Genomic DNA, 26,618 nt, shown 5'->3' with positions numbered 1-26,618 from the left:
CAAAGATGATCCATATCCGGGAAACTAAACCCACTGTAAATCACTCTTTCTCACTGTTGTGGCCTCTCCCGTTGCGGAGCACAGGCTCCGGACGCGCAGGCTCAGTGGCCATGGCTCACGGGCCTAGCCGCTCCGCGGCATGTGGGATCCTCCCGGACCGGGGCACGAATCCGTGTGCCCTGCATCGGCAGGCGGACTCTCAACCACTCAGCCACCAGGGAAGCCCTAAATCACTCTTTAAAATGAAACCAGTCTCGTAATACATAGTCTAAAGCCTTCCCACAAAGTAGAAATGCCTAATTTATCAACCTGATAATCCAGCATTCATCTTCCACTAGCCCTCTGTCTGCTACCCTACTTTCAGAGCATCTGAGTCATTTGCTACACACTGTCTTTCTCCTCCCCTCCGAACCTCCACAGTACTTCCAGTTGTAACTCTGAGAGTTCTTTTCACTTTTTCATTCACTGTATTATTTGTGTAAATAAGTTCCTTGGGGGCTAAAAGCAAGATTTAATCATCACGGTACCCCCTCATGACATCTCATATACAGTACATGCTCAATAAATGTAAAGTAGTGAGTGAATGTATTAAATTGATTTTGAGGGCATATAGTTGGTCTTATTTTAATCACCCAATCTCTTCACTCCCACCAAGATTCAAGACTTACCACTCTCTGTAATAAACGAAGCTCTAACTCAGAGACCGAACTGTTAAACTGTGATGCAAATGAACACATTTGCTGACACCGTTTGATTAGTTCAAATAATGAGGCATCCAGGTTTAAGGCTTCTGCAGTTCTAGTACGTAAACTTTCAAAATGAATGATATTGCTGCAGAGGAAAGTGACCTGTGAAGACGAAAAAGAAGAGTGGAACCACCACAATGAAGAAAAAATTTGCAATTAATGAAAACAAAAAAATACTACCTATTGATTTCCAGAATTCAGGACCAGGTTCTGAAAATGTATGAATGTATGACTCTTGTGGGAAACAGACCTACTCCTTATAAAAGCTAAATAAATGAACATTTTTTGGTTGATGCTGTTAAGACTGAGATGGCCAAAAGCACCTAAGGAGAATCAGGTAAATATTATCTTCTGCACGATTGTTTTTTAACTGAAATTTTACTCCATACTAAAACTGTTATGATATTCAGCTGCAATTTGTTCGTGCTGTGTCTGAATTCCAACCTGAAATGTTCCCCTTCTGCTTCTACTCCTGCCTAACTTTACCATAAAGATCAGAAAACACTAACTGGATATTTGACAATATTAAGCACATCTTTTAAGGTACAACAATAGTATTGTGACTGTGTTCCTAAATAGTTCTCTCTTTTTTTAAAAAAATAAATTTATTTATTTTTGGCTGCGTTGGGTCTTCGTTGCTGAGTATGGCCTTTCTCTAGCTGCAGTGAGCGGGGGCTACTCTTCGTTGTGGTGTGCAGGCTTCTCATTGCAGTGGCTTCTCTTGTTGTGGAGCATGGGCTGGTTCTACGTGTGCAGGCTCAGTAGTTGTGGCTCACAGGCTCTAGAGCACAGGCTCAGCAGTTATGGCACATGGACTTAGTTGCTCCGCAGCATGTGGGATCTTCCCGGACCAGGGCTCAAACCCGTGTCCCCCGCACTGGCAGGCAGATTCTTAACCACTGCACCACCAGGGAAGTCCCAATAGTTCTCATTTTTATACTTATTGAAATACTTACAGATAAAATGATATAATATTTGGGATTTCCTTAAATATGGGATGTGAAGGAGGAGTAGGAAGTATAGAGGAAATAAAGTAGGGCTTAAGTTGATAATTATTAAATTTTGGTAATGGGTATATGGGATATGGGAATCATATTAGTCCAATTTTGCACCTGATTAAAAAGTACATAGTAGTTTTTGTTTGTTTGTTTTTTGCTCCCAATCACAACAAAGTTAATCCACAACCTCTGGCAGTACACAAGGTCCTAAGACATTTTATTGCCATGTGGAAAAAATAACATTCAAATCTTTATAGTTGCATATAAGGAAAATCTTAGATAAATATGGAATTAAACTCTTTATTTTCCAAGAGGCTGGATCCACCTTATATTTAACTGCGAGGTAATAAGAGTCTAGGGAAATAACTGGCTGTGAGCTCAGCCTAAGGATGCCCCATCTTTCTCCCCCAAGGCCTATCAGTCCTTCTTCCCAGTGCTGTAAACTAGAGAGTGGCTCTCAAGCTACTCCTAATTATCCCACATGTAACTTCCAATCAATTATATAATCCTGTAACAGAAAACAAAATGGCGCACATGAGTGCCTATACCTGACTTGCTCTTTGGCTCTCTTTAAGGACAAGATTTCTTCTTTCAGCTATTGTTGCTTCAAAATCTTGTAGTACAGGTGTCAGTGCAGGGTTGGCACCACCTGCCCACTTGAGTCGCTGTTCAATACTTGCTTCAAGTGCTGCCAGTTTCTCCTATAAAAGCCAGCAGAATCTCAGTGAAAACGACACTCTTCACTTCCTGTCTGTTGAGCATTTTATATAAATACAAGAGATTCAAAAGAAGTAGGATGGGGCATAAGTAAATTAGAAAACATCTTTAACAAACTGTCACCTTTTGGAATTAATCTTGATTTCACGTTGAATATTTAAGGCTAAACACGTTTTGGATAGGTAAGGATTGGCTTTCAGTTTATTGTCTTAAAATTTGCAGAAAGAAGTTTCATTTTCATTTTTAAATAAAATAGTCCTTAAAACAAAACACCTGCTACACCAAATTCCCACTGCACTATATGTGCTATCTACAAGAAAATCCATTTATACTTTTGATTGTGAAAGATGAAAATCAGATTCCCACAAATGCAAAAATTTACGAATAATGGTAAAAATACAGCCAGGTTATCATGACGAGGAAGATTTTATATAACGAAGTTGCTTCATTATTTATTCAACGTTTTGAGCGGAGGAATTCACATTCATAGTCTCTCTCTTGCTCTCGCTCTCCCCTCCCTCCCCTATTTCTTTCTCTCACACATATACACCTCTAAAATCAGAAAGGGCATGAGTTCATTCTCCTAAATTGAAAACTAGGACTAACATGCTGTAGAGAAAAGGTATTTCAATCTTCAAAGAAGTGAGCTCCAGAAAAATTTTATTAAAAAAATTTTAATTATTATAAAAGTGATTATACTTGATTTTATACTAGTATTAATCTATAAAAAGAACAGAAACATGTCAGTTACTACTGAGTGTACGAGATATAGGAATATTCACTATAGAGAGATATATAAAGCCATCATCAAACCAGTTTTTCTTATTTAAAAAAGGAAAGCGAGATTAAATATTTTGCTGAAATGACCAAAAAATAGTCAATAAAAATGGTTAGGAAAAATGTTCTGCTGCCTTTGACATCACAAAATTCCATTAAGTAACTGCACAATAGAAGTAAAGAAATGCCTAAGCTTCTTGGATATTAATAATAAGCCAAATATAACTGCTTTGTATACATTTCAGAAAATAAATTTGGTATTCGAGTTTTTCCCATTACCAAGGTCCCCTTAATGTATAAATGCATGGTAATATCAAATTCATTAAAAACTTGGAATATTTAGTATATCTCTATTCTGGGTTCAAAATATACTGCTAAGATTCAGTTACTTCGGAGGGTAAGGGAAAAAGATATAAATTAAAAATAAAAGTGAAAAGGTATTATGTTCCTGTGGCTTAGAAGCCAAGGACAGACTGAACAACAGAGCACTAACACTTCACCACAGTGGAGGTCATTTCTAAAAGTAAGATGTACCAGAAGGAGGATCTGACAAAACACACCTGAACTGTTGCAATTGAAGTTTCAATCTGGCTCAGAGTATGGAGTTTCTTTTTCATGCTGGTTAAGATGGCAGAACGAGGGGGAGGAGTGACCGACATGGCTTGTGGTCTGTTGATAAGGAGATCTTCATGCTGCCACTGTTCAAAGAAAAAGAAATGTAATAAAATAAGCAGGAAAAAGGCCTTTAGATAAACAAGGGAGGGGAGGTGTGATTTAGGACTGGGGGAAGAGGGAAAAAACCCAGCTGCAGCAAGGTGGGGTGAGCAGGGAAGAATAACAGAAACACAATAAAAGAATCAACCAGGTGGAAAATTTCCTGAGGTAGAGAATGGCTGATAAATTTCTGGGATCACTGATATGCAACATTTAAATAGTAATTCTGAAGATGTTTCCTAGTCTAAGTAAAAATCTGCTGCACAATCCCCCTAAAATATAATCTCCAGTTAAGAAGTTGGAATAGGCAAGGTAGGGGAAGAGTTCCCCAGCACGGAGTTTACAAGTAACTGAAAGAAGCAATGGCAGCAGTCACAGAAGAAAGAATTCTCCAGAGAACCTACAAGCGACAGAAAGGCATAGGTAACTACTGACAGAGGATCAAGCCATCCTGTATGCTGTAAGGTGGCCCCAGAAGGCCCAAGGGGCATTTGGGTTAAAATTTAAAAGTTACATTGTGCTTACAGCTTAAAATGTGTTCAGATGAACAAAACTGGAAGGATTTTGATAATGTTTTCCATATAGTTGTCAATTTTTTAAGGGAATAAACTCTAAAATGTATTAAACAATACAACTTTTCAGGCTCAGTGGTTGAGAGTCTGCCTGCCGATGCAGGGGACACGGGTTCGTGCCCCGGTCCGGGAAGATCCCACATGCCGCGGAGTGGCTGGGCCCGTGAGCCATGGCCGCTGAGCCTGCGCGTCCGGAGCCTGTGCTCCACAGCGGGAGAGGCCACAACAGTGAGAGGCCCGTGTACCGGGGAGAAAAAAAAAAAAAAAAAAAAAAACTTTTCAACATTTTATATATATATATATGTATTTTTTAATAAATTTATTCAGTTATTTAATTTTTGGCTGCATTGGGTCTTCGCTGCTGCACGCGGACTTTCTCTAGTTGCAGTGAGCGAGGGCTACTCTTTGTCGCGGGGCGCAGGCTTCTCATTGTCGTGGCTTCTCTTGTTGCGGAGCACAGGCTCTAGGCACGCGGGCTTCAGTAGTTGTGGCACACAGGCTTCAGTAGTTGTGGCTCGCGGGCTCTCGAGCGCAGGCTCAGTAGTTGTGGCGCACGGGCTTAGCTGCTCTGCGGCATGTGGGATCTGCCCGGACCAGGGCTCGAATCCGTGTCCCCTGCATTGGCAGGCGGATTCTTAACTACTGCACCACCAGGGAAGCCCCTCAACATTATATTTTTTAGAAGTAAAATAAATACCAAAAAATCCCAATGTGCTAGAAGAACTGTTAATATATAATAAATGCAACTTCAGAATTTGAATAAATTACTTTTCTTATGAGGTAAGAACACAGCTAATGATAAAACTGCAAACAGAAGGAAATACACTGGTTCCATGCCCCACCAATTCCACTGTTGGGAAGTAGCTTCAATATAAATGAAGTTATTAACTGGTTTGTAACACTGCCAAATATAACTGCTTTATATACATTTCAGAAAACAAATTTGGTTACACAAAGTAACCAGTGTTTGTGCCAAAACAGATCCCAGGATAATGTAGTCCCCCAATATTACTCCATGAGTTACAACTTGTCTGAAGCTACTGACAATATTGAAGCCTATATTTGAAATAAAGAAAGAAGAAAAATAGCTATAATTTATACTGTGCTTAGTGTCTTACACAAATCATTTTTTTTTTTTTTTTTTTTTGCGATACGCGGGCCTCTCACTGCTGCAGCCTCTCCGGTTGCGGAGCACAGGCTCCGGACGCGCAGGCTCAGCGGCCATGGCTCACGGGCCCAGCCGCTCCGCGGCATGTGGGATCCTCCCGGACCGGGGCACGAACCCGTGTCCCCTGCATCGGCAGGCGGACTCGCAACCACTGCGCCACCAGGGAAGCCCCACAAATCATCATTTTTAACCTGCACAGTCATCAACATTTTAGAGAGATACTGTCCCCATTCTACAAGTAAGGAAATCAGACCTTAAGGGAAGTTAAACTTAAGTTCATATACCTGAATCCAAATCCATCTCACTCCCCCAAAGCCTGTCATACTGCCTCTAAACAAACAAGGACAAAAACAGGCTTCTAAAAAACAGTTCCCAAGTGATGACCAATGTATGCACAGAGCTTAGAGAATCAGGGAAACAGAAGTCACTTTAGAAATAATTATGTTAGACAGTACAGAAGGCATATCCACCTAACGAACACATTCAACTGTTAGAAATTACATTTACAAGTAATACTTAATGAAAACACGAACCATACAACTCTGATGGAAACTAATTCAAAGGACACAAAGCATGAACACAAAATGATCTCAACTACGTAAAAGAGAAACAAGGAATAATTGGAAAGACAGCACCGGAATGCTAATGTATTTCGGTGTTTGCTCTGGGCTGGCACAATTCAGGAAGTTTAAAATTTTCTCTTCTTTATACTGTTCTGTATTAATTCCCGCAGTTTTTCAAATTCCTACATTGAGGAAAAACCCCTTTATAAAGAGAAATACTAACTTGAAACATGGCGATATGCAACTGAACGCGCTGTAGGCTTGTCTTACAGGAGGAGATACTCGTCTCCAGCCTGCGCACCAAGTCGTGCTTCTTCCAGGCAGTGTCGTAGGAGCTCGCCAGCACAGTCGCCCTGTTCATGACCAGCTGAGAGAACTTCCCGATCTGGATGTTGTGCTCCACTGCTTTTTTACACAGATCATCAACTGAAACTTTGCTTTCAGCACCAAAATCCTTTGCCTCCACTTGAGCAATAATGTCTACCCCTAGAGCACTGATGAAGCTGCACAGCGTGAGGCCCAAGGCTTGGTTCGGGAGTCCAATCAGGAGCTGCCGCACAAAGTCAGCTGTGAATGCTTTTATCGGTTTAGCCATCTGGTCTTCACTGAAACAAGAGTTTCTAAAAAGGGTTTTCACATTGACAATCTGTACAGGCCCATTTACAGTATTCTGATCTTCAAGTGAACTTGATCCTAAAAAAGGAAATTTTTCTTTCAGTATTTCATGCAACACTAAAATAAGGTAATAATGCTGCTTATTTAAAAACTTGAAGATTGCATTAACTTAGTATTTTAATTTAATTTACAATTAAATTAAGCCTACTCTATCCTGTCCCCCTCCAAAGTACTACACAACTAAACCCAGCTTGTTTAAGAGTGAAATATTACCTGACAAAGTTTTAGAAAAGGTACCACAGAGCCTGAAGAACTCCTTAATTGTCTGTAGTCGTTTTAGAAAGAAAATCTCTTCAAGCACCTGTCGGTGATTATCATCATCAAAAAAATTGACTTGGGTGCTCCTGGCTTCCCTTATAATGTCAATCTTTCGCCAAGCTATAGGAATTTCCATCTTATTTAGCTATGTAAATGAAAGAAAAGCAAGTTCACTTCTCCACTCTTCACACACTGAACAACTACTTTCCTACATTTGCATTATTCATAAAACCATGTCAGTATTTACCTTTTCAACTAATAAGCCAAAAGCAGTCTCAACTTGGGCAAACATGCCATCAAATGCTACCAAAAGCATCTGGCCAGCTGACATTTTTGGTGTTTCATCAACTGAACCATTTCTTGGTTGGATTAATTCACCATATTGAGCATGAAGTATTCTAGAGGAAAAGAAAGGGGAGTTAAAACCCTCGCTGAAGAGTATTAAATTTGGGGGAAAATGTAAGATCAACAAGTCTTACAGCTAGTGTATGGAGTCTAGGGGAAAAGTCTCTGTATGAAGGAAGGAGTGTTATTAGCCATCATTAATGTGAGTAAATTTTATGCAAATTTGAACTATGACATTTTAAAAAGAACTATATAAAGGATTACAGTCTCACTTTATACACAGAATGTAAAATAATATAAAATGACAATATTTTTTTTAAATGTCGAGAATCACACAGTTCTAAAGCCGGTGGACCTAGCAAAAGTTGTCAAGTATGTTCACACTACTGTCACATGGCAGAGCCAGCTACAGACAGTAAATGGAAATACCTATCATTTTTGGCATGCTGAGTTTCGAATAATGCATAGCTTGAAGGTAGGTCTTCAGAAATTTGCCTTTCACATTATCATTAAATTAAGAACTTACGTAGTGTTTATGTATCCAAGCACTATTCTAAACATTTTATATAAAAAAGCAAAAATACAATTCCCAGTACCTATGACTACTATCAGTAAAACTAATGTTAACTAGATTTTCAACTTTATCACACACACATAAATAGCTATAAAACTATCAGGAATTATTAAGAGAATTTAAAATTTAGGCTACCCGAGAAATTTCTAATGGAAAAAGAGCTGCATGATGGTATAAAGTTTTACTTGAGATTACCAAAAAGTTTCTCTAATACAAGATACACACAGGCTGTAACAGAATCAAACACGAAGTCTGTAACCCAATGCATACATGGAAGGAAACATTCCTCCATTTGACAGTAAAGGGAATCTAGATTAGATATTAAGGGAAAATAAGGGCTGAAATTTTGTGAGGAAGAAAAGTGTATAGATTTAGCATCTAAGTTTTAAAATAATGTTAGAAATTTTATGATAAAGCTCTTGTGCAAATAATCTAAATCACTATTTGGCTGGCATTTATGTTTATGCTATACTGATTACAGTTACTTTTTAAATTTTATGGTAAAACAACTACAAAGAAACAAGAAAATAGGAAAATTTTTAATGCAACATAAAAGAAAACATTAAGGAGCTGTTACCTTTTTTGGTGAAATAAGACTCCATAAATTAAGAAAAATAAGTTTACATTTTAGATATATACTTCCTGCAGTTTAAGAATGAAAAGGTATTTGCTTCAAAATAACTGGAGCAGTACAATTTAAATAAGATTAAACAGGTGCAAGAAAGAGAGAGAGAGATTAACCAGGTACCGATAATTACTGAAGTTGGTAAAATGGAGGTTCATTACTATTCTACTTTCTTGTATCTTGGAAATTTTCCCATGGGAGGAAGTATGGTGGGTCAATTCATTTCTACTCTCTCAATTATACCTTCTGAAGGGAACTGGACATCAGAATGCCAAAGAAAGAGGCCTTGAGTCACGAAGCACAAAGAGTAGGGCTTAGCTTTGGGTACAGTGCATGGCTGGAGAAACTGCCCAACCTCTACAGGTTCCAAAGTCAAATTGTTACCCTAGATTTAAGAGTCAAGAAATACAATGTTCAATACCTAAAACAAACTTATAAAACTTAAGCTAACTTAAAAGTGTTCATCTGAAATGAGGTGTATACTCCACTAGCTAACTAAACTGGCTCAGATGCTTCCATGGAGTTCCAAGGGCTGGCTTAAAAAGTACCACACTCTACTTTGTGTGTGTGCACATGTATGGTGAAACTACAGCCCTAAAAGAATACATATATGTACGTGATAAAACCACACACACACGCACACACACACACACACACGAGTGCATGTGTAACTGGTGAAATCTGAGTAAGCTCTGTGGACTGTACCGATGTCAATTTCACGGTGTTGCTACTGTACCATAGGTATGCAAGACGTTACACTGAAGGAGGAATGAGGGGTACACAAGACCTCCCTGCACACTTTTTTTTTTAAACACAACTGCCTATGAGTCTGTAATTATTTCCAAATAAAAGGGTTTTTTGTTTTTTGTTTGTTTGTTTTGGCCCTGCCTCAAGGCTCACAGGGTCTTAGCTCCCAACCAGGGATTGAACCCGTGCCCTCAGCGCACAGTACTAACCACTGGATCACCAGGGAATTCCCCCAAATAAAAGGTTTTTTTTTTTAAAGACATTACTTATAAATGCTTATATATATATATATATATCTGCTCTGAAAATTAAAAGTAAGCTTACAGTAAAATAAGAACTCAAAACTTTTATCTGGCTACCCATCTCTTTCACAAGAAAAGAGAACACAGCTTAGCATTCACTTGCCTGGCGACATCGATGTAATGAGCATGTGTTTCTTCCTCAAGTCCCATAGCTGCATTTCTTAAATAGGCTTGAAGAGATTCAACTAGAGTCTGCAGAGGAACACCATCAGTTGTCTGCTCAATAAGACTGTCCAGTTCATGAAGCATACTTTCTAATGTGTATTCTCCTTTCATTAAACATCTCAGTGCTTCTGGAAATATGATTTGCCGGAAATTTGAATTTAATTCCTATAAATATGTGAGAAACATATTTTAATGCTTTCTGAGTTTAGAGAAAGCAGCATTAAAAGGGAGGAAGTCAAATCACTTTTCGGACCCAGAGATGAGAAACACAACGTTCAATACCGAAAACAAACTTCTAAAATTTAAGCTAATTTAGAAGTACTCACCTGAAGTGAGGTGTATACACCATTAGCTAAGTGAACTGCCTCAGATGCTTCCATGGGGTTAGGAATGTCTAAGTCTTGTGGCACTAGGTGACACTGCTTCAGTAACTGAACAAGGCATGTGACATTTCCACTCATACTGCAGAGCTCCTCCAAGAACCAGGCTCCATCCCGAGAAGTCAGATCAACCAGCTGCTCTCCAGCACTCGAAGCTGCACCTTCCATCATTAGGTTACGTCTAAAAAATGAGATAAATATTTGTACAGTGAAACTGACTTAGCTAAACACACATAAATGGGATATTCAAAATCTGAAAGGAAATAAAGCAGTCTTACACCGAGCAAGACTAATGAAAGAAAAAGGATATCTTAAGTTTGGGATCAAACAAAAGACACATGCACTCTCCATAAGCATCAATGTTCGCAAGACAATGAAATGGTCTCACTATGTGGTCAGCTAACTCACCTTGTGAGGGTACAAAGGGCAGAAATAATAACACTTGCTAGACTCAAAGATCCTTCCTCTCCGTTCTCGTGAAGGAAAACTTTGATACAACGTTCAATTTCTTTCAACTGATCTTCACAAACAGGTACAGTGACAGCTTCCTGTTTCAAGCGTTCCACCTGTCTAATAAGACGGCTGTTTATGTCTGTTGCGTACCGCTGCAGGGTCATCTCAGTGGCAGTGATGAACTGACACACGGTTGGGGGTGGCTGGGGCGCATACTGCACTTCATATCTGTAAACAGAGAAAGAGGTGCTTGTAAAAAAAGTTCACGCCTTACAAAATACGAAAAAAGACAATATGGAATACTGCATTTGATCTTCAAACCTTGAAGAGTAGAAATCATTATTTCCATTTTACAGAAAAGGTCTCGAAAGCGAAAGTAGCTTCCTAAGATAACTTGTTAGTGAGCGATAGAATCAATATTTGAATTCAGCTCTCTTTACCCTGATCCAACCATGCTTACACTGGGATACATTTTAATCAATTAGGAAAAACACACTGTCTTTTAAAGGAAAACATGAGCTCAAACCCTCTTAAAACCAAGAGAAAAGTGACTCCATTTAAATTCCATCTATCAACCATTTCTTTCAGAAAAATAGAATACTATGCAATTAAAAACATGAACACAACTTTGCTTCCAGTCCCAATGAGAAGTAAAGAAAATGGAAAGTGATCAAACTTACTTCCTGTAGAGATCCTGACAGCGCTCTACTGTGGTGTTACAGATGAGCTCTTCCATCCAGGTTTTCCATTGCTCAATTCGATGTTTCTGAAATATAGCCTTCGGATACTGCAGAGCTACGGTTGCATAGTGGTGCAGCTGCTCCAGACAGCCTCGCAGCACCGAGCGCCTCTGCTGCAGGAGGGTACCGACTTCCCCCTCCAGCTGCTCACACTGGCTGATCAAGTGGGCCTGGCCAGCATTCTGCAGAAAGGCTGTTGCTGGCACATAGCTTGGAGGACCTTTGGGTAAAAGATAATCATTGATTACAATGAAACCATTTCAAATCAGCAGTTACTGAAAGGGAGTACAAACCAGAACTCCACACACGAACACAACAACAACAAAACCCACATGCTCACATGTATATCTAAAATAAGTCAGCCCATACCAAGGTCCATTTGTGTGCTTATCTCCTGAAGCAAACTTGCCAGCTGTGTTGCTTCTAAATTACTGAATGCAGCCTGATAATGTGTTATCCACTGTTCAAATTCATTCAGCTTCACCTGGATTGCTTCCTGAACAGCTCTTTGCTGAGTCTGTAGTTGAGTGTGTTCAGAATACCTAATGGAAGGAAAAATTTTTGATTGCTCTTCTTTCTTCTGTGTACTTTCATCACCCTGAAAGTACATTTTGCTTATACTTGGACTGCCTGGTAAGCTCCTTTTCAATCTTGAGGGCACTGCTCAAATGTCCTTTCCTTCTCTGTTTTTTCCTGACCCTACAGAGTTCCCTAACTACACTCAACATTTTAAATAAAATTCTACCACATTTGCCAGGGTTACGAGTTATTTGAAGTATGGAAGACTGAGACTTAATAGGTCTCCGTAATCTCAGCGTCTCCGGCAGTGTTTGGCACTTATACATTTAACCACCCTTCACTGAGCTGGGCAGCAGCTCTGTGCAAGGTTCATTCACTTAGATCACTTTTAGTTTAATGCTCAAAAAAACTCAGCCAAGCAGACAAGATCCACTGCACAAATGAATAAGGATTCAGATACAAACCGCAGAGAGAAAACCAAACCCCAGGTTTTCTGAATCCAAGTTCAGTGTTCCAACCACCATGTCCACCATCTCCCATAGTTACTCAAACATGTAAATTAAATATAATAAAGCAGAAAATTTAAGTGAATTCTGCTTTATTAACACTTTGAAAATGCAGTCCTTGGGAGAGCTTTATTTATCTGAGTTGCTGCAATAATTCTAATTCAAGTTGACAATGTTTACACAAAAATATGAAAATTATCCTTAATGGCATATCTTTAGAAATAAGAGTTCAACTCTTGTTTTAAACCTGTGTTGCAGAGTATGAGAAGGATGATCCACTCCTTCAGCTCCTTCTAGAAATTCTATTTCTTCCAACAGTTTGCCCTGCAGTTTTTCCACATCTGTTAGTTGCTCTTGCAAGCTCAGGTATTCATCTAAACTGCTGTCCAGCTTGGGAAGTACAACCAGCATCTCGTCCCTATTCTTAAACCAGTTCACCTGTAAAAAGACATTATTAGGAAGATTCTTATATAGGGCTGACTATGAGATATGATGATGTCTGTCAGAAGGATCATGTTAGAAGGACATTCTGCACATGTTACTCTACTTAAATCTCAACAAAGCCAGGGTGTGTGTGTGTGATGGCATCACCCATATTTTTACAAAGATAACTAATGTGGTCAATTCAAACAGCCATAAAATGAAGACTCAATTCCACAATAACACGCAGTTACCACCATGCCACACAAAACAAGATTAGCATCACTGGCTACCACGATATTAAAATCAAGAAGGAGGGAGGCTATCCAAGTAAAGAACACTTAAAACCGTCATTGGTAAACACTTTTCAGTCTATTAAGAAAGGTATAATTTTTTCAAATCATTAACCCACCTCCCATGTGTGAGGGTGACTGTGTGTCTTTGCATGGGAGCATTTCTTAGTGAAAGATCACAGCAAACTGTGTCTTACTTCGCTGCCATTTCAGTATTATACACTACAGTCGTACAAAACCAATTTTTAGAAAAAGTTTCACTCTTGGACTTCCCTGGGGATGCAGTGGTTAAGAATCCACCTGCCAATGCAGGGGACACGGGTTTGAGCCCTGGTCCAGGAAGATCCCACATGCCACGGAGCAACTAAGCCCGTCTGCCACAACTACTGAGCCTGCGCTCTAGAGCCCGCGAGCCACAACTACTGAGCCCATGTGCCTAGAGCCCATGCTCTGCAACAAGAGAAGCCACCGCAATGAGAAGCCCGCGCACCGCAACGAAGAGTAGCCCTGCTCGCCGCAACTAGAGAAAGCCCGTGCACAGCAACAAAGACCCAATGCAGCCAAAAATAAATTAATTAATTTTTTAAAAAAAAGAAAAAGTTTCACTCAACTTTTTTATGGACATGTTAACTTTTTTTTTTTTGGCCATGCCACACAACTTGTGGGATCTTAGTTCCCCGACCAGGGCTGGAACCTAGGCCCCAGCAGTGAAAGCGCCGAGTCCTAACCACTGCACTGCCACGGAATTCCCTGGACATGTTAACTATTTTTTTTTTTTTTTTTGGTTCCATCAAGTCTTAGTTGTGGCAGGCAGGCTCCTTAGTTGTGGCATGCATGTGGGATCTAGTTCCCGGACCAGGGGTCAAACCTGGGCCCCCTGCATTGGGAGGGCGGAGCCTTAACCACTGTGCCACCAGGGAAGTCCTGGACACGTTAACTATTAACCAAAAGATGACGATGACTTATTATCATTGGCCTCACCTTAATTTCAGCTACTCTTGAAGAAAAAAGGCTGCGAGTGATCTCTCGTTCCATCTCTCTCTTGCTCTGCTTGCTCTCGGCCTGCTGGCCCCCTCCACCATAGACAGCACCAGCAAACCCGGCCTCACCCCCAGCTGTCCAGTCCACCAGGGGGTCATACACAAAGGCCTCTAGCAGTGTCAGCAGAGTCTCTCTGCCACGCCGCATAATGTGTAGAACCTGTTTTCAGAAGACTTTTAATTAAGTTTTGCCACAAGTTTCCTCATTAAAATGTAGTTTTTCATTCCAAAGGATTTGTTGATTTAAACAGGTACACTAAGAGGTGTAAGAGAAAAAAAACCACATACCTGCTCACATGAAAGCCTAAAAACACCTTCTACTCCAGTTACACCCAGTGCTGTTTCAATGTTCTGTGTCATTCGAAAAGGTACTTTCTCAGGAACTCTAAGGCTTTTACCTTGAAAAGATAAATCATTATATTTTTGTCCTTTCACCAAAATAAATTCGACCCTCATATAAAAAGTCTTTAATTTTACCTTTTTCAAAGCAAACATTGTAATCTATGTGAACAACCTCTCCAGTCGTCATATCAATGAGAACATTATCCAGATGTCTATCTCCAAGGCCAATTATGTATCCGACCATAGACATGACTGCAGTGGATCTGGCATAAGACTAAAGAAGAGGGGATGGGGGAGCAAGTTAAGCATCATTAGCAAATTTCCTTCCAACATGGACTTGATTCTCTAAAATTTACAAACCTCCATAATCCTACTCCCTTATTTCTAAATAAACAGCTAGCGCTCTGCAGGGACGCTGCACGTAGTCACAGAAACTCTGCACTGAGCAACAGCATACGACACAGGTTGGTCCAACTTAATCAGTATCAGAATGCAGGTTTAAAAAAACAGAACTATTCTTCAGCCTCTCTAGTTTTTCCCTTTCTAAAGTTTTTATTCTCCTTTTCATTTAATCCATAATCCCCTCCATTCTGCCTTCATCCAGTCATGGCTATGCCTCATAAAAATAAATGTAATGTAAGATTCAAATGCAGGTCTCAAACTACCAAGTCTGGAGGGAGGCAGGAGGAAGGTGAACAAGACAAGACAGGAAGCAGGCAAAGAAACAATAATACTAATGATAGTCTAAAACAAAACACATACCTGTGTGACTCTCCACCATTCATCAGGGGTGGTGCAAGATGACCAAAGCTCTTTAGCGAGGAGATTTGGGGGCGTGGCCTCCATTAACTCTTCTAATACTGCCTTCATCACATGAAGAGGCCAATCCCGTCGGGACACATCCAGACTAAGTCCAACTGCTTTCAAAGCAGGACTAATTTTACTATAATAAAGTTCACTAGGACGGGGTACAATTCCAGGATTCTGAGGAGTTTGGTAGGAATCTTGGGCCTTTAAAAAAATTTTTTTTAAGGAAAGATCAACTTTCTTTAAATAAGGATAAAGATTACCTTGAATATAAAGCAGTATTTTAAAAACTGGTTTTTCAGCGGAACTCTCTACTTAGCTAGCTAAATCTCATCCATCAAATAGCCAAGTCGTCTGGACTATGCATCTTTCTTACAATCTACATATCATTTTCTTAATTTGGTATTACTACTTTATTGAAAACTCTGTCTACTGTTATATTTTCTCGAGGTTCAATTCAAGCTCAACATCCAAGTTACATTCTTCTTTGTAACATATAATTCTGTTTAAAATTTATCACTCATTTATTGCACATATTTCATTCTTCACCAATATGACTTAATCAATGTAAAATTAACAACAGATATTCAGAAACACCTTAGACAAAAATTTAAATAGCCCTTCTCTAATTCCACCTCCAATTCACCCCCTCAGTACCTGTTCTGTAGTCTCCTAGGCCTACCTAAAAAAATCTGAAGGCTTTCAAACTCTTGCTCCTTCCCATACCTGCCCTACTTAGATTCATTTTATTTGTCTAGATGTTGGAACCTGAAGTTGTGACTTTAAAAATTTATCTTCTTATCTGTAGTACTTAGTACTACTCCTGTAATATACACTAAGCACTCAGCTACTTAGCTAAATGAATTCTAAAAAACTGTTCTAAATCGTAATAAATTTCACGGGTACAAAATAGGATGCCACAGTGATTAACTCCAAATTTAAAGTTGTGTCTATTCCTTCTTTAACTCTTATAAACTTGGAAAAAACCTCAAGGGCAGTAAGACTAGAAATATGTCACATGTAACAGAGAACAGACTAATATATATACTTGTTTATTAACATTCAAATAAAAGCACATATTTTAATTTTAATCAACCTTTTGTGCTTGTAAGGCAGCTTCCCGTTGTTGCCATCGTTTGTAAAGACCAAATAAGGGTGTGGCTCCATCCACCCACTGGATTAGGCCTGATCGAGTTCCTAGTGGTGTTACAGAATAGTGTCGAGCATGGAAACGGGGTGTTTCCTGGCGATTGATTGTAGCAAACATAGTATTTACAATAGACAGAAATTGCATTATTCTCTCATCCAGATGTAAATCCTCCAATCCTATGGAAACAAAATTAAAGTAGCTAGAGTAGGTGACCAGATGGGGTGAAGTGCAATGGGATGGGACTGGAAACATACCACTTTTTTGTGCTCCTCTCAATTAGCAACAGCAGTCAAGAAGTGACAGCCAAAGAAGCACAATGAGAGCATTAGACAACATTCTATTGTCACAAGGTATTAGATACTAGCATTATTAGCTGTACCTCAGTTGCCCTGCTTCTGTAAGTTCATAAGCAAGAAGAGAGGAAGCAATGGAAAATCATACTACACAGCCTCCAACTACTTCTATCAAAATACAGGATACTCCAGGCTATTCACAACATATAGATATTCACCTAAAACAATCCTAACACACACTCACACACACACACACACACTCACACACACAGTGTTAATAATCAGACTAATGTTCTTCTTTTAAATCTCACCTTTAAAAAGATAAGGATAGCTCTTCCCATCTGATCCGAGAAAGAGAAGTTTCTTTGGCTTGGTTTTGGTAGGTAAGATTGTGATGGTTCCACCCACACTGTGGATTGTGACAGTGTCTCTGGCTGAGACTTCTCCAGGAAGAGCAATTTCAGTGTTAGTCATGGCAGCCAGCCACGGGCTGATTTCTTCAAGACGCAAGATGTAACTTGCACGTTTCTGTGCTCTCTGTTGCAAACTCAGCATTATCTATATTTAAGATAGGAAAAGTTTACAATACCATTACAACACTTATTTTCTTCTCCATTCTATCTGCCTTAAAGATAAATTTAAAATACAAACACCTCCTGTCTAGTTCTTACATTTAATTTGATGTTACATATTCAGGCCATCCTGGGAGGGGAAACACTGGTGTGCTGATATGCTCTAGGTGATTTCTACTTTGTTCAGACCTCTCCCACCTCCTGTGTACAAATATGCAATGAAATCATAGCAGATGGAAAGAAATCACTACTGTGATCACAAAATTCAAGGCTTGTAGCAAATTCCCCACTGTTAAGCTATGTCCAATCAATGCCCAAACAAGTCACTTCAGTCTTTGCAGTAGAGCAAAAGATATAGCCAGCTATTGGCTGTCAGGTAGACACATACTTAAGGAAGCCATCTGAAAATGTGGTAACAATTTAGAGCTCTGACTACTTTAAGTATGCAGAAAAACACACAATCTCTTATAACTCACAGGAGTGGATCATGTATAGCTGTATCTCTACTTGTAGCTAACTCAATAATCTACACCTGATTTAATGAACTCTGGGCTCTGCTTTCATGTGAAAATTTTTAAATCAATCTTTTGCAACATTTGTTCATAAAAGGAAAAAGACAACTGGAAACACCTCAAGTATCCACTGACAGGACAAAGGATAAACTGTGGTATTGTCCCATAATCTATCAATGTTCAGCTGTATACAAAATATGGATGACATTAAAACAAAAACAAAAACAAAAACCTAATGCTGATCCATCAATTATGGAAGTGGTAAACACATGCATGTACATACAATATAATCTCATTTATATGAAATTCAAAAACAGGAGAAGCTAAACAATATACCATTTAGAAATGTATCAATAAAAACTGTTTAAGTAAGTAATGATTAATTCAGAGCAGTGGTTGTGGAAAGGGAGATATAATTATGGAGGGACATAGGACTTCTAAAAGTTTTCTCTATGACTTATTTCACACACACACACACGGGGTTTTTTAAAAGTACTCCCCCTGGGAAGGGGGTGGGGGTGGGGGAAGGACTGGGATCAGCAGATACTAACTAGTATACATAGGATGGATGAACAACAAGGCCCTACTGTATAGCACCGGGAACTATATTCAATATCCTGAGATAAACCATAATGGAAAAGAATATGAAAAAGAATGTAAGTCTATATATATAAAAGAGTCACTTTGCTGTACATCAGAAAGTAACGCCACATTATAAATCAACTATACTTCAATTAAAAAAAAAACTATTCTCCCTGTCTCCTCCTCTGGATTTCTTGGTTGATTTACTGAGAAGAACACAAAGAAGCAAGAAACTACTGCTGGAACACGAGAAAACAAGTTTTGGCTAGGCCACACATAATAAACTTCATCCTTCATGTTAGTGCTCTTATCTTGTGCTTCTAAGGCATTTCCCCTGAATTTAGCATTTCCTCTAGTTTCCTCTATTTTGCATTTACTAGTTAAAGTCAGGTATATTTTTTGTCTCTACACTATATCTTTTAATAGTTTTTTCATTACTAAAGTTAATGAAATCAGTTAAGAGCAATATAGGAAAGGGATAAGGAAAGAAGGGATAAGAAAAAAAGCTACAAGGTAGCTTAAATAGGCTCCCCTGGTGGCACAGTGGTTAAGAATCCTCCTGCCAATGCAGGGGACACGGGCTCGAGCCCTGGTCAGGGGAGATCCCACGTGCTGCGGAGCAACTAAGCCCGTGTGCCACAACTACTGAAGCCCGCGTGCCTAGAGCCCGTGCTCTGCAACAAGAGAAGCCACTGCAATGAGTAGCTTGCGCACCGCAACGAAGACCCAACACAGTCAAAAGTAAAATAAATAAATTTTAAATAAATAAATAAACAGGCTCCCCCAACTAGTGGTGCTGTTGCTGAAACATATGAAAACCAAAGAACATACAGAATTAAGGGGACCAAAACATAAAAAATAAGGATTCTCAAGTATTTAATTACACTAATCATCCCTCAAACAGGCTATGCAGAATTGCTGTCAAAGAATTCCTTATAAAAATTGATGTTGTGACGTGTGAATATTTTGTCTGTTAGAAATACTGAATACCATTCCACCAAGAAAAACTACATAGGTCCAAGATTAAATTTCTTAATCTTTTATGAGAAGAATATAGCAGGCAGTCAGTATTTAGCTCAAGGCCACAGCTCCTCCTTGTCTAATTTCTTACAGTATATTCTTCCCTGGTGTGAACCCTCAGTAGATTAAAGTTTGCCACCCTAGGCCCACTCATCCTCAAATTCTTAAAAATGAAGAAAACACCTTTCTCTATATTCTTTACAAGAAACTGACCACTGGCTGCCTTCCATGGGCTTAGAAAGTTCTCTTGTGTTCTAAGTAAAAAGAGTCCCCTTACTTAAATTTTTCATCTCAGGGAATTTCCTATTTCAGTAGCATTCTTGAGATTTTTCTGTACCTCTTTAAACGGAATCCAGCTGCTTCCAGGCTTTGCAGGGTTTGATGGTGTCTTCAGTTTTTCTAGGGCATTTTCTATTGCATCACCGTAGTTATCCTGAAACCACTTTTCATGAGGTGTTTCTGCAGGGGCCGCCGTGATGCTCCTCACATGCTCCAAAGCAAACACAATGGGCTTCATCAAAGCCGTGTGCTTCTCCCGCATGATTGCAATTTTCTCTTCTCTGACCAGAAAGACGTAAAGAGTTCAATACAAACAAGGAACAATTTAATTGTCAAGTGTAAGTAAACAGTATCAAAGAATAGTCAAAATAAAATAATAAAATATAAGCAAGGTAACTGACTAAAAACAGCATTGCAAAAAATCCAGCATATAAAAGAGGCGCCTTCTCTTTTCAACAAGTGGTGCTGGGAAAGCTGGATATCTTCTTACAAAAGAATGAAGCTGAACTCTTACCTTTTACTATATGTCAAAAAATAAGTCAAAATGGATCAAAGACCTTAACATAAAAGCTAAGGCTTTATTTAAAACTCTTAGAAGAAAACAAAAGAAAAAATTGATAAACTGGGCTACATCAAAACTAAAAAATCATGTGCATCAAAAGACATTTTTTTTTGACTTCCCTGGTGGCGCAGTGGTTAAGAATCCGCCTGCCAATGCAGGCCACACAGGTTCGATCCCTGGTCCAGGAAGATCCCACATGCCACAGAGCAACTAACTCCGTGTGCCAGAACTACTGAGCCCACGTGCCACAACTACTGAAGCCCATGCTCTGCAACAAGACAAGCCACCGTGATGAGAAGCCCGCGTACCGCAACGAAGAGTAGCCCCTGCTCTCTACAACTAGAGAAAGCCCACGTGCAGCAAAGACCCAACACAGCCAGGAATAAATTTTTTTTAAAAAAGACTTTTTTTTTCACTCAAGAGAGTGAAAAAGACAATGCATAAAACAGGGGTAAAATATTTGCAAATCATGTGTATGATAAGGGATTAATATCCAAAATATTTAGAGAGCCCCTAAAACTCAACAACAGTAAAACAACCCAGTTCAAAAATGGGCAAAGGATTCAAATAGACACTTCTCCAAAGGAGATATACAAATGGTCAATAAGCACATGAAAATATGCTCAACATTATTAGTCATTAGAGAAATGCAAATCAAAGCCACAAGATACCATTTCACACACATTAGGATGTTACTATCAAAAAGACAGAAAACAACAAATGTTGGCAAGGGTATGGAGAAATTGGAACCTAGTTTACCACTTCCTCTACAAGTTAAACATAGAATTACTATCTGACCCAGCAAATCCACTGGCTCACACACAATTAAAAGCAGGGACTCAAACAGATATTTGTGTGGTGATAGAAGCATTGTTTACAATAGCCAAAAGACAAGAGCAACTCAAGTGTCCATTGACAGATGAGTGCATAAATAAAACGTGGTATATCCATACGATGGAATGTTATTTAGAAGTAAAAAGGAAGGAAATTCTGATACATGCTACAACATGGAATGAACCTTCAAAACATTATGATAAGTGAAATAAACCAGACACAAAAGGACAAATACTATATGATACCAGTCACACGAAGTACTCAGAATAGTCAAATTCATAAAGACAGAAAGCAAAATAGTGGTAACCAGGGGCTGGGGATAGGGGAGAAGGGAAGTACTATTAAATGGGTACGGAGATGTTCGGGATGATGGATAAGTTCTGGAACTGAACATCACACTGTGAATGTACTTACCGCAACTGAACTGTACACTTAAAATTAGTTAAAATGACAAACTTCATATGTATTTTACATTAAAAAAAAAAAGAGGCAGCTATGTTTTTGGAGTGTAAGTATATGAAAACATACTTGCGTAAGGTATTGTTGTTCTGGACTCTCTTCACCTCATCTTCCAGCTGCTGAATTCGTCTCAGGACATACATGTGTTGCTGTAACAGAACTCCCAACCAGAGCTCATCCCAGAGAACAGTGACCCTGCGCAGCTCAGCCACGAGCATCTGAACCTGCACACACGGCACATCCAAATATGCTCATCTACAAATCTACACACAGCACAGTTCTGCAAACACTGGATATTGCAAGTGAAATGTGTGCATCTTGTTCATTAACCAATTAGAGAACCTTGATCAGTGATTCTATCAGTAAAGATTTATAAAACCAATTTTGGTTATTTTAAAAGCTTTACTCCTTGAATAATATTTCTGTAACAGTTTTATGGGTTTAGTTTTTAGGTGAGTTTTTTTGGGTGGGGGGGTGGTGACAATAAAAATTTATTTTAAAACATATGAGTTGGTTTTTTTGTACCTGTAACACCATAGTTGGGTTTGCAGAGGACAGTTTATCTACAATTTTGCTGTAGCAATCCTGCATCATGGCTTGGTCTTCATTCAATCCACTTTTAGGCTCATCCTTATTGCTATCTTGAGAAGCAGGAGGACTTCCTCCCTCACACTCAGAAACTAGCAATTCTTCTCCTTGAATATTGCCAAGTAAAGTTGGAATTGCAGAGGAAAATTTATTTCCTAAAGTGAAATGGGAGAATAAGGTATAATTTGGATACTTCTCCATGTGCATATGTTGAGTTAGGGAAAACATCAATAATGTATTTGATCCCAGAGCACTCATTTAACTAATTTTGCCTTCTGTGCACTAAGCTGACCAAAGATCATGGATATTTGGCCTTTTTACAAGTTCAGCTTCTATATTTATTAATATTATAAGCTAATAAAAGATAAATGGGGGGGCTTCCCTGGTGGCACAGTGGTTGAGAGTCCGCCTGCTGATGCAGGGGACACGGGTTTGTGCCCCGGTCCGGGAAGATCCCACATGCCGCGGAGCGGCTGGGCCCATGAGCCATGACCACTGAGCCTGCGCGTCCGGAGCCTGTGCTCCGCAACAGGAGAGGCCACAACAGTAAGAGGCCCACGTACCGAAAAAAAAAAAGATAAATGGGGGAAAATATAATAAATGAGTCTCAACAAATAAAGTGTTCCCCCAGCCAGAGCCCAGAACTTATTTTCCATCCTTGTCTGCCAGTTAATTCAGCTAGGTGAACCTGAGATTTCTCCAAGCCTTGGTGGGTTACTGTGAGACTGAAGATATCATGTAAAGCACACATCCTACTGCCAGACATGGTAGTTACTCACTCAATAAATGGTGTTATTATTGTTACTATTATTATTATGGAAAAATTACAAACTCTATCAACTCTGGAACATAAAGCTCAAAATATTTTACCTATAAAACGTTGTTTGCAAACTCATTTATACTTAAAGTAGCAGTATTTTAAAATTCCTTACCTGAAGCCTGTGATTCACTACTAAGCGATATGGTGCCCACTATTGCAGGATACAATATGAGATGTGGGGAATCTTGAGCCACACGGCAGAGAAGGTTACAAATACTTTGGCGCACATACACTTCAGGGTGGTTTAAGCGTGAGAAAAGTTGTGGAATAATTCCTTCAGGATAAGAAAGAAAAATACTTTAAAGTTATTAAAAACAGTCAACATGGTGGAGGCAAAAGGATAAAACTTGATACATGTCAGCATAAGTTCCAAGAACCTCAGATTTCTCCCTGTGATAGCAAAGAACCATACACAATAGTTCTTGATTTGCAAGTTTAGTCAGGGTACAGAGCTATAATCAAAATCCTAAGCAATTCAAAAATGTTATAGAGAAATATATTTTCGTGAGTGCCTGTAAAAGAAGGCAGAAACAGACAATTTTTTCAAAGGGTATATGAAAGTTTTTGAAACTTATTCTTACCACTCTCTCCAAAATTCCTTTTGTATATAAAAAGCTTCCGCCTCTCAGCCTTCCATTTCTCTGAAAGGTGGGAGGGAAGTGGTATAACAAGCAGTCCAGAGTGTCCTATGAACTAATATAGCTATTTCATAACACACTCAAATAGTAAACATAGAGGAACTTTTTTTTTGGCCACGCCACTTGGCATGTGTGATCTTAGTTCCCTGACCAGCAATTGAACCCATGCCCCTCTGCAGTGGAAGCGCAGAGTCTCAACCACTGGACCTCCAGGGAAGTCCAGGGAACTATTATTTTTCAACAGCCTTATTATCTTCTACCCAGAAATAATTTTTCCTGAAACATTTAGACTATCACCTCTCCATGGCGCAGTAGGTGTTGTTTCCAAGCCATGTTCCAGATACTGCCTAAGCTCTCCAGCATGCTTCACAAGCAATCTGAGCAATCGCAACGTGGCCATCACAATCACGTCGTCCGTGCTCTGCTCTGCTCTGTGACTTAAATGTAGCCGAGGGTCATCTTCATCTAAAGGAATCTAAGGATGAAAAACAAAAGGAAAAAATAAGACAATTCAGAATACTGCTTCCATCTACGAGAAAAGAAATTTCAAATAAACTTTCCTAACAGAACACTGTGCTACCTACCTGACCAGCATTGAGTTTAAGGAAGGTAAAATATGCACTGCAAGATAGTTTGTACAGGCTGAAGATTCTATCTACAACTTTCCTCCACACTTTAATAACTCCTTCTGTTGCACTTTCATCAAGTTCTGAAAGCCATGGGCAGCTTGATATTAACTGACGCCAGATAACATCAACCATGTCATCTTCCTCATTATCTTCACTTTCTGTTATCTGAAGTGTTATATCTTCATCCTGAAGAAAAATAGGGCAAAAAAAGTTGCTATTTTTGGGCACAAATTAAAAAAGGGAGAAAGGTACGTGATTTTCCTAACATATGCAAGCATTTTCTCATTTATGAAAGACCAAAATACTCCACATTTAGTGTTATACATATTAAATCAATGTTACTATGCTTCTCTTTATGATATACTCACTAACGTAGCTAATGATGAAGGATATAAGCATTTAGCAAAGATCAAAGATTTTGATTTGGGGAATTTAAATGCTTCAGAGTTACAACATAATACTCTGCCTGCAGAGAATTACCTTACTCTCTCTACAGTACTGCACATGTACTTAACACCAGCTTTGACAGACACTGATATATGCTGAAGTCTAGAGCAAGAACTAAGTCAACACAGTTTTATCTCAGCAAATAAAATGCAAACTTCTAAAGTCTACAACTAAATACTTAATAGTTATAACATTCTAGAATTCATAGAACTTTGAGAGGGGCGGGAGTAAATGCTACAGACCATCTAGTCCGCTGGTTTTCAGCTATGGCTGTATATTTAGAGTCACCTAGTAAAACTTCAATAAACCCTCCCATCCCCAACACATACACAAACGTTCCATCCAGAATATGTGGAGAAGGGCTTAGACACTGGCATATTTTAAAAGCTTCCAAGCCAGTATTAAGAATTTCTGATCAGAAGAGCAATTAAAAGAGAAATCTACATAAAACAAACTTTGCCTTTTTTAACAGGACCCTAAGGAAATGACTTGATTTCTCAAGAAATCACATTCTTCTTATTAGAAAACTACTTTAACTCACTTTCATCTTATCAAAGTTTCATTTGAAACAAAACATTTAATCAAGTATATGTGATTTAGAACAGTGAACTTGACACTATTTCCCCCAAACACTGTATCATGTTTTCCTTGCCTGAATCCCCGCTGGCCGACAAACAGCCTGACCAAGAATACCATATACTCTCTCTTTTTCTTCTTCGGTTATAGTGTCTGGGAGCAGATTCTGAACTTCAGATTTTTCTCTAGGCAGCAGACGAACACCTTCTCCCTGACTATAAAAATAAAACAAATCATCAGTATTTCAGCAACCTAAACTTTGCCATGTCAGCAGAGATTTTAAATCTCTAGTTTGTGGGCTTCCCTGGTGGCGCAGTGGTTAAGAATCCGCCTGCCAATGCAGCGGACATGGGTTCAATCCCTGGTCCAGGAAGATCCCACATGCCGCAGAGCAACTAAGCCCGTGTGCCACAACTACTGAGCCTGCACTCTAGAGCCCACGAGCCACAACTACTAAGCCCATGTGCCACAATTACTGAAGCCCACGCCTAGAGCCCGTGCTCCACAACAAGAGAAGCCACTGCAATGAGAAGCCCGCTCACCGCAACCAGAGAAAGCCCACGCGCAGCAACGAAGACCCAATGCAGCCAAAAATAAATAAATAAATAAAATAAATTTATAAAAAAAAAATCTCTATTTTACAATGCATTAAATAAATTACACATTTCAACATACATACCTAGCATTGTCAACCACCTTTCTGCCCCACCTGTAAGCCCAACTAGCCAACGCTGCCCAAGATTTGGCTACTTCAGGCGCCTGTACTGAAGATAGGTGATACAACTGTCCCAAAATGAAGTCAGGTTCTCCAACTCCAATATGTACTGCCGTAGTGGAGAAAAAAATAACAATGTCACATTCATAAATTTCTAATGGCATTCCCATTAACATTTTAGGATTTTACTATCTGCAAATAATAAGTTCTATAACATTATATGGTACATAATTTGATAAAGCACACATTTGTATTATGCTTTTCTAAAAGGCTAATATGTTGAAATGAATCACTCAGCTTCCCAAGTAAGCTTAAATTATCACCCTGTAAAACACATCAATGTCTTTCATGATACTGAACTTTACGAACAGTTCAGGTGTCAGATGTGTTCTAGAATGTCTTGTATTTTGAATCTGACTGGCCATTTCCTCACAATTAGATTCAGCTTAAACATTCTGGCAAAAATGACAGATAGGTGATGAGTATACAATTTCAT

General features: G+C 39.1%; 1 protein-coding gene across 1 annotated transcript in view; it reads right to left on the bottom strand.

Moving 5' to 3' along the window:
* SMG1 (SMG1 nonsense mediated mRNA decay associated PI3K related kinase) overlaps positions 1-26,618 on the bottom strand; it is a 97,765-nt gene that overhangs the window by 10,303 nt on the left and 60,844 nt on the right. Inside the window, exons 32-57 of the mRNA XM_082670178.1 lie at positions 26,087-26,231; positions 25,484-25,622; positions 24,340-24,570; positions 24,053-24,230; positions 23,230-23,391; positions 22,235-22,452; positions 21,779-21,933; positions 19,913-20,135; positions 17,201-17,447; positions 16,543-16,772; positions 15,402-15,650; positions 14,775-14,913; positions 14,586-14,695; positions 14,239-14,457; positions 12,792-12,982; positions 11,889-12,061; positions 11,460-11,739; positions 10,735-11,007; positions 10,273-10,507; positions 9,885-10,111; positions 7,436-7,586; positions 7,144-7,333; positions 6,479-6,948; positions 3,799-3,936; positions 2,293-2,445; positions 669-848 (exon numbers count right to left, since the gene is read on the bottom strand). Of these exons, the coding sequence (XP_082526304.1) occupies positions 669-848; positions 2,293-2,445; positions 3,799-3,936; positions 6,479-6,948; positions 7,144-7,333; positions 7,436-7,586; positions 9,885-10,111; positions 10,273-10,507; positions 10,735-11,007; positions 11,460-11,739; positions 11,889-12,061; positions 12,792-12,982; positions 14,239-14,457; positions 14,586-14,695; positions 14,775-14,913; positions 15,402-15,650; positions 16,543-16,772; positions 17,201-17,447; positions 19,913-20,135; positions 21,779-21,933; positions 22,235-22,452; positions 23,230-23,391; positions 24,053-24,230; positions 24,340-24,570; positions 25,484-25,622; positions 26,087-26,231 (5,306 nt within the window). The remainder of the gene's footprint in view (positions 1-668; positions 849-2,292; positions 2,446-3,798; positions 3,937-6,478; positions 6,949-7,143; positions 7,334-7,435; positions 7,587-9,884; positions 10,112-10,272; positions 10,508-10,734; positions 11,008-11,459; positions 11,740-11,888; positions 12,062-12,791; positions 12,983-14,238; positions 14,458-14,585; positions 14,696-14,774; positions 14,914-15,401; positions 15,651-16,542; positions 16,773-17,200; positions 17,448-19,912; positions 20,136-21,778; positions 21,934-22,234; positions 22,453-23,229; positions 23,392-24,052; positions 24,231-24,339; positions 24,571-25,483; positions 25,623-26,086; positions 26,232-26,618) is intronic.

This window comes from Grampus griseus (genome assembly GCF_964374135.1).
Source record: "Grampus griseus genome assembly, chromosome: 14".
Taxonomy (NCBI): Eukaryota; Metazoa; Chordata; class Mammalia; order Artiodactyla; family Delphinidae; genus Grampus; species Grampus griseus.
Note: the sequence above shows the minus strand (reverse complement) of the source record. Positions and strands in the feature narration are given on the sequence as shown.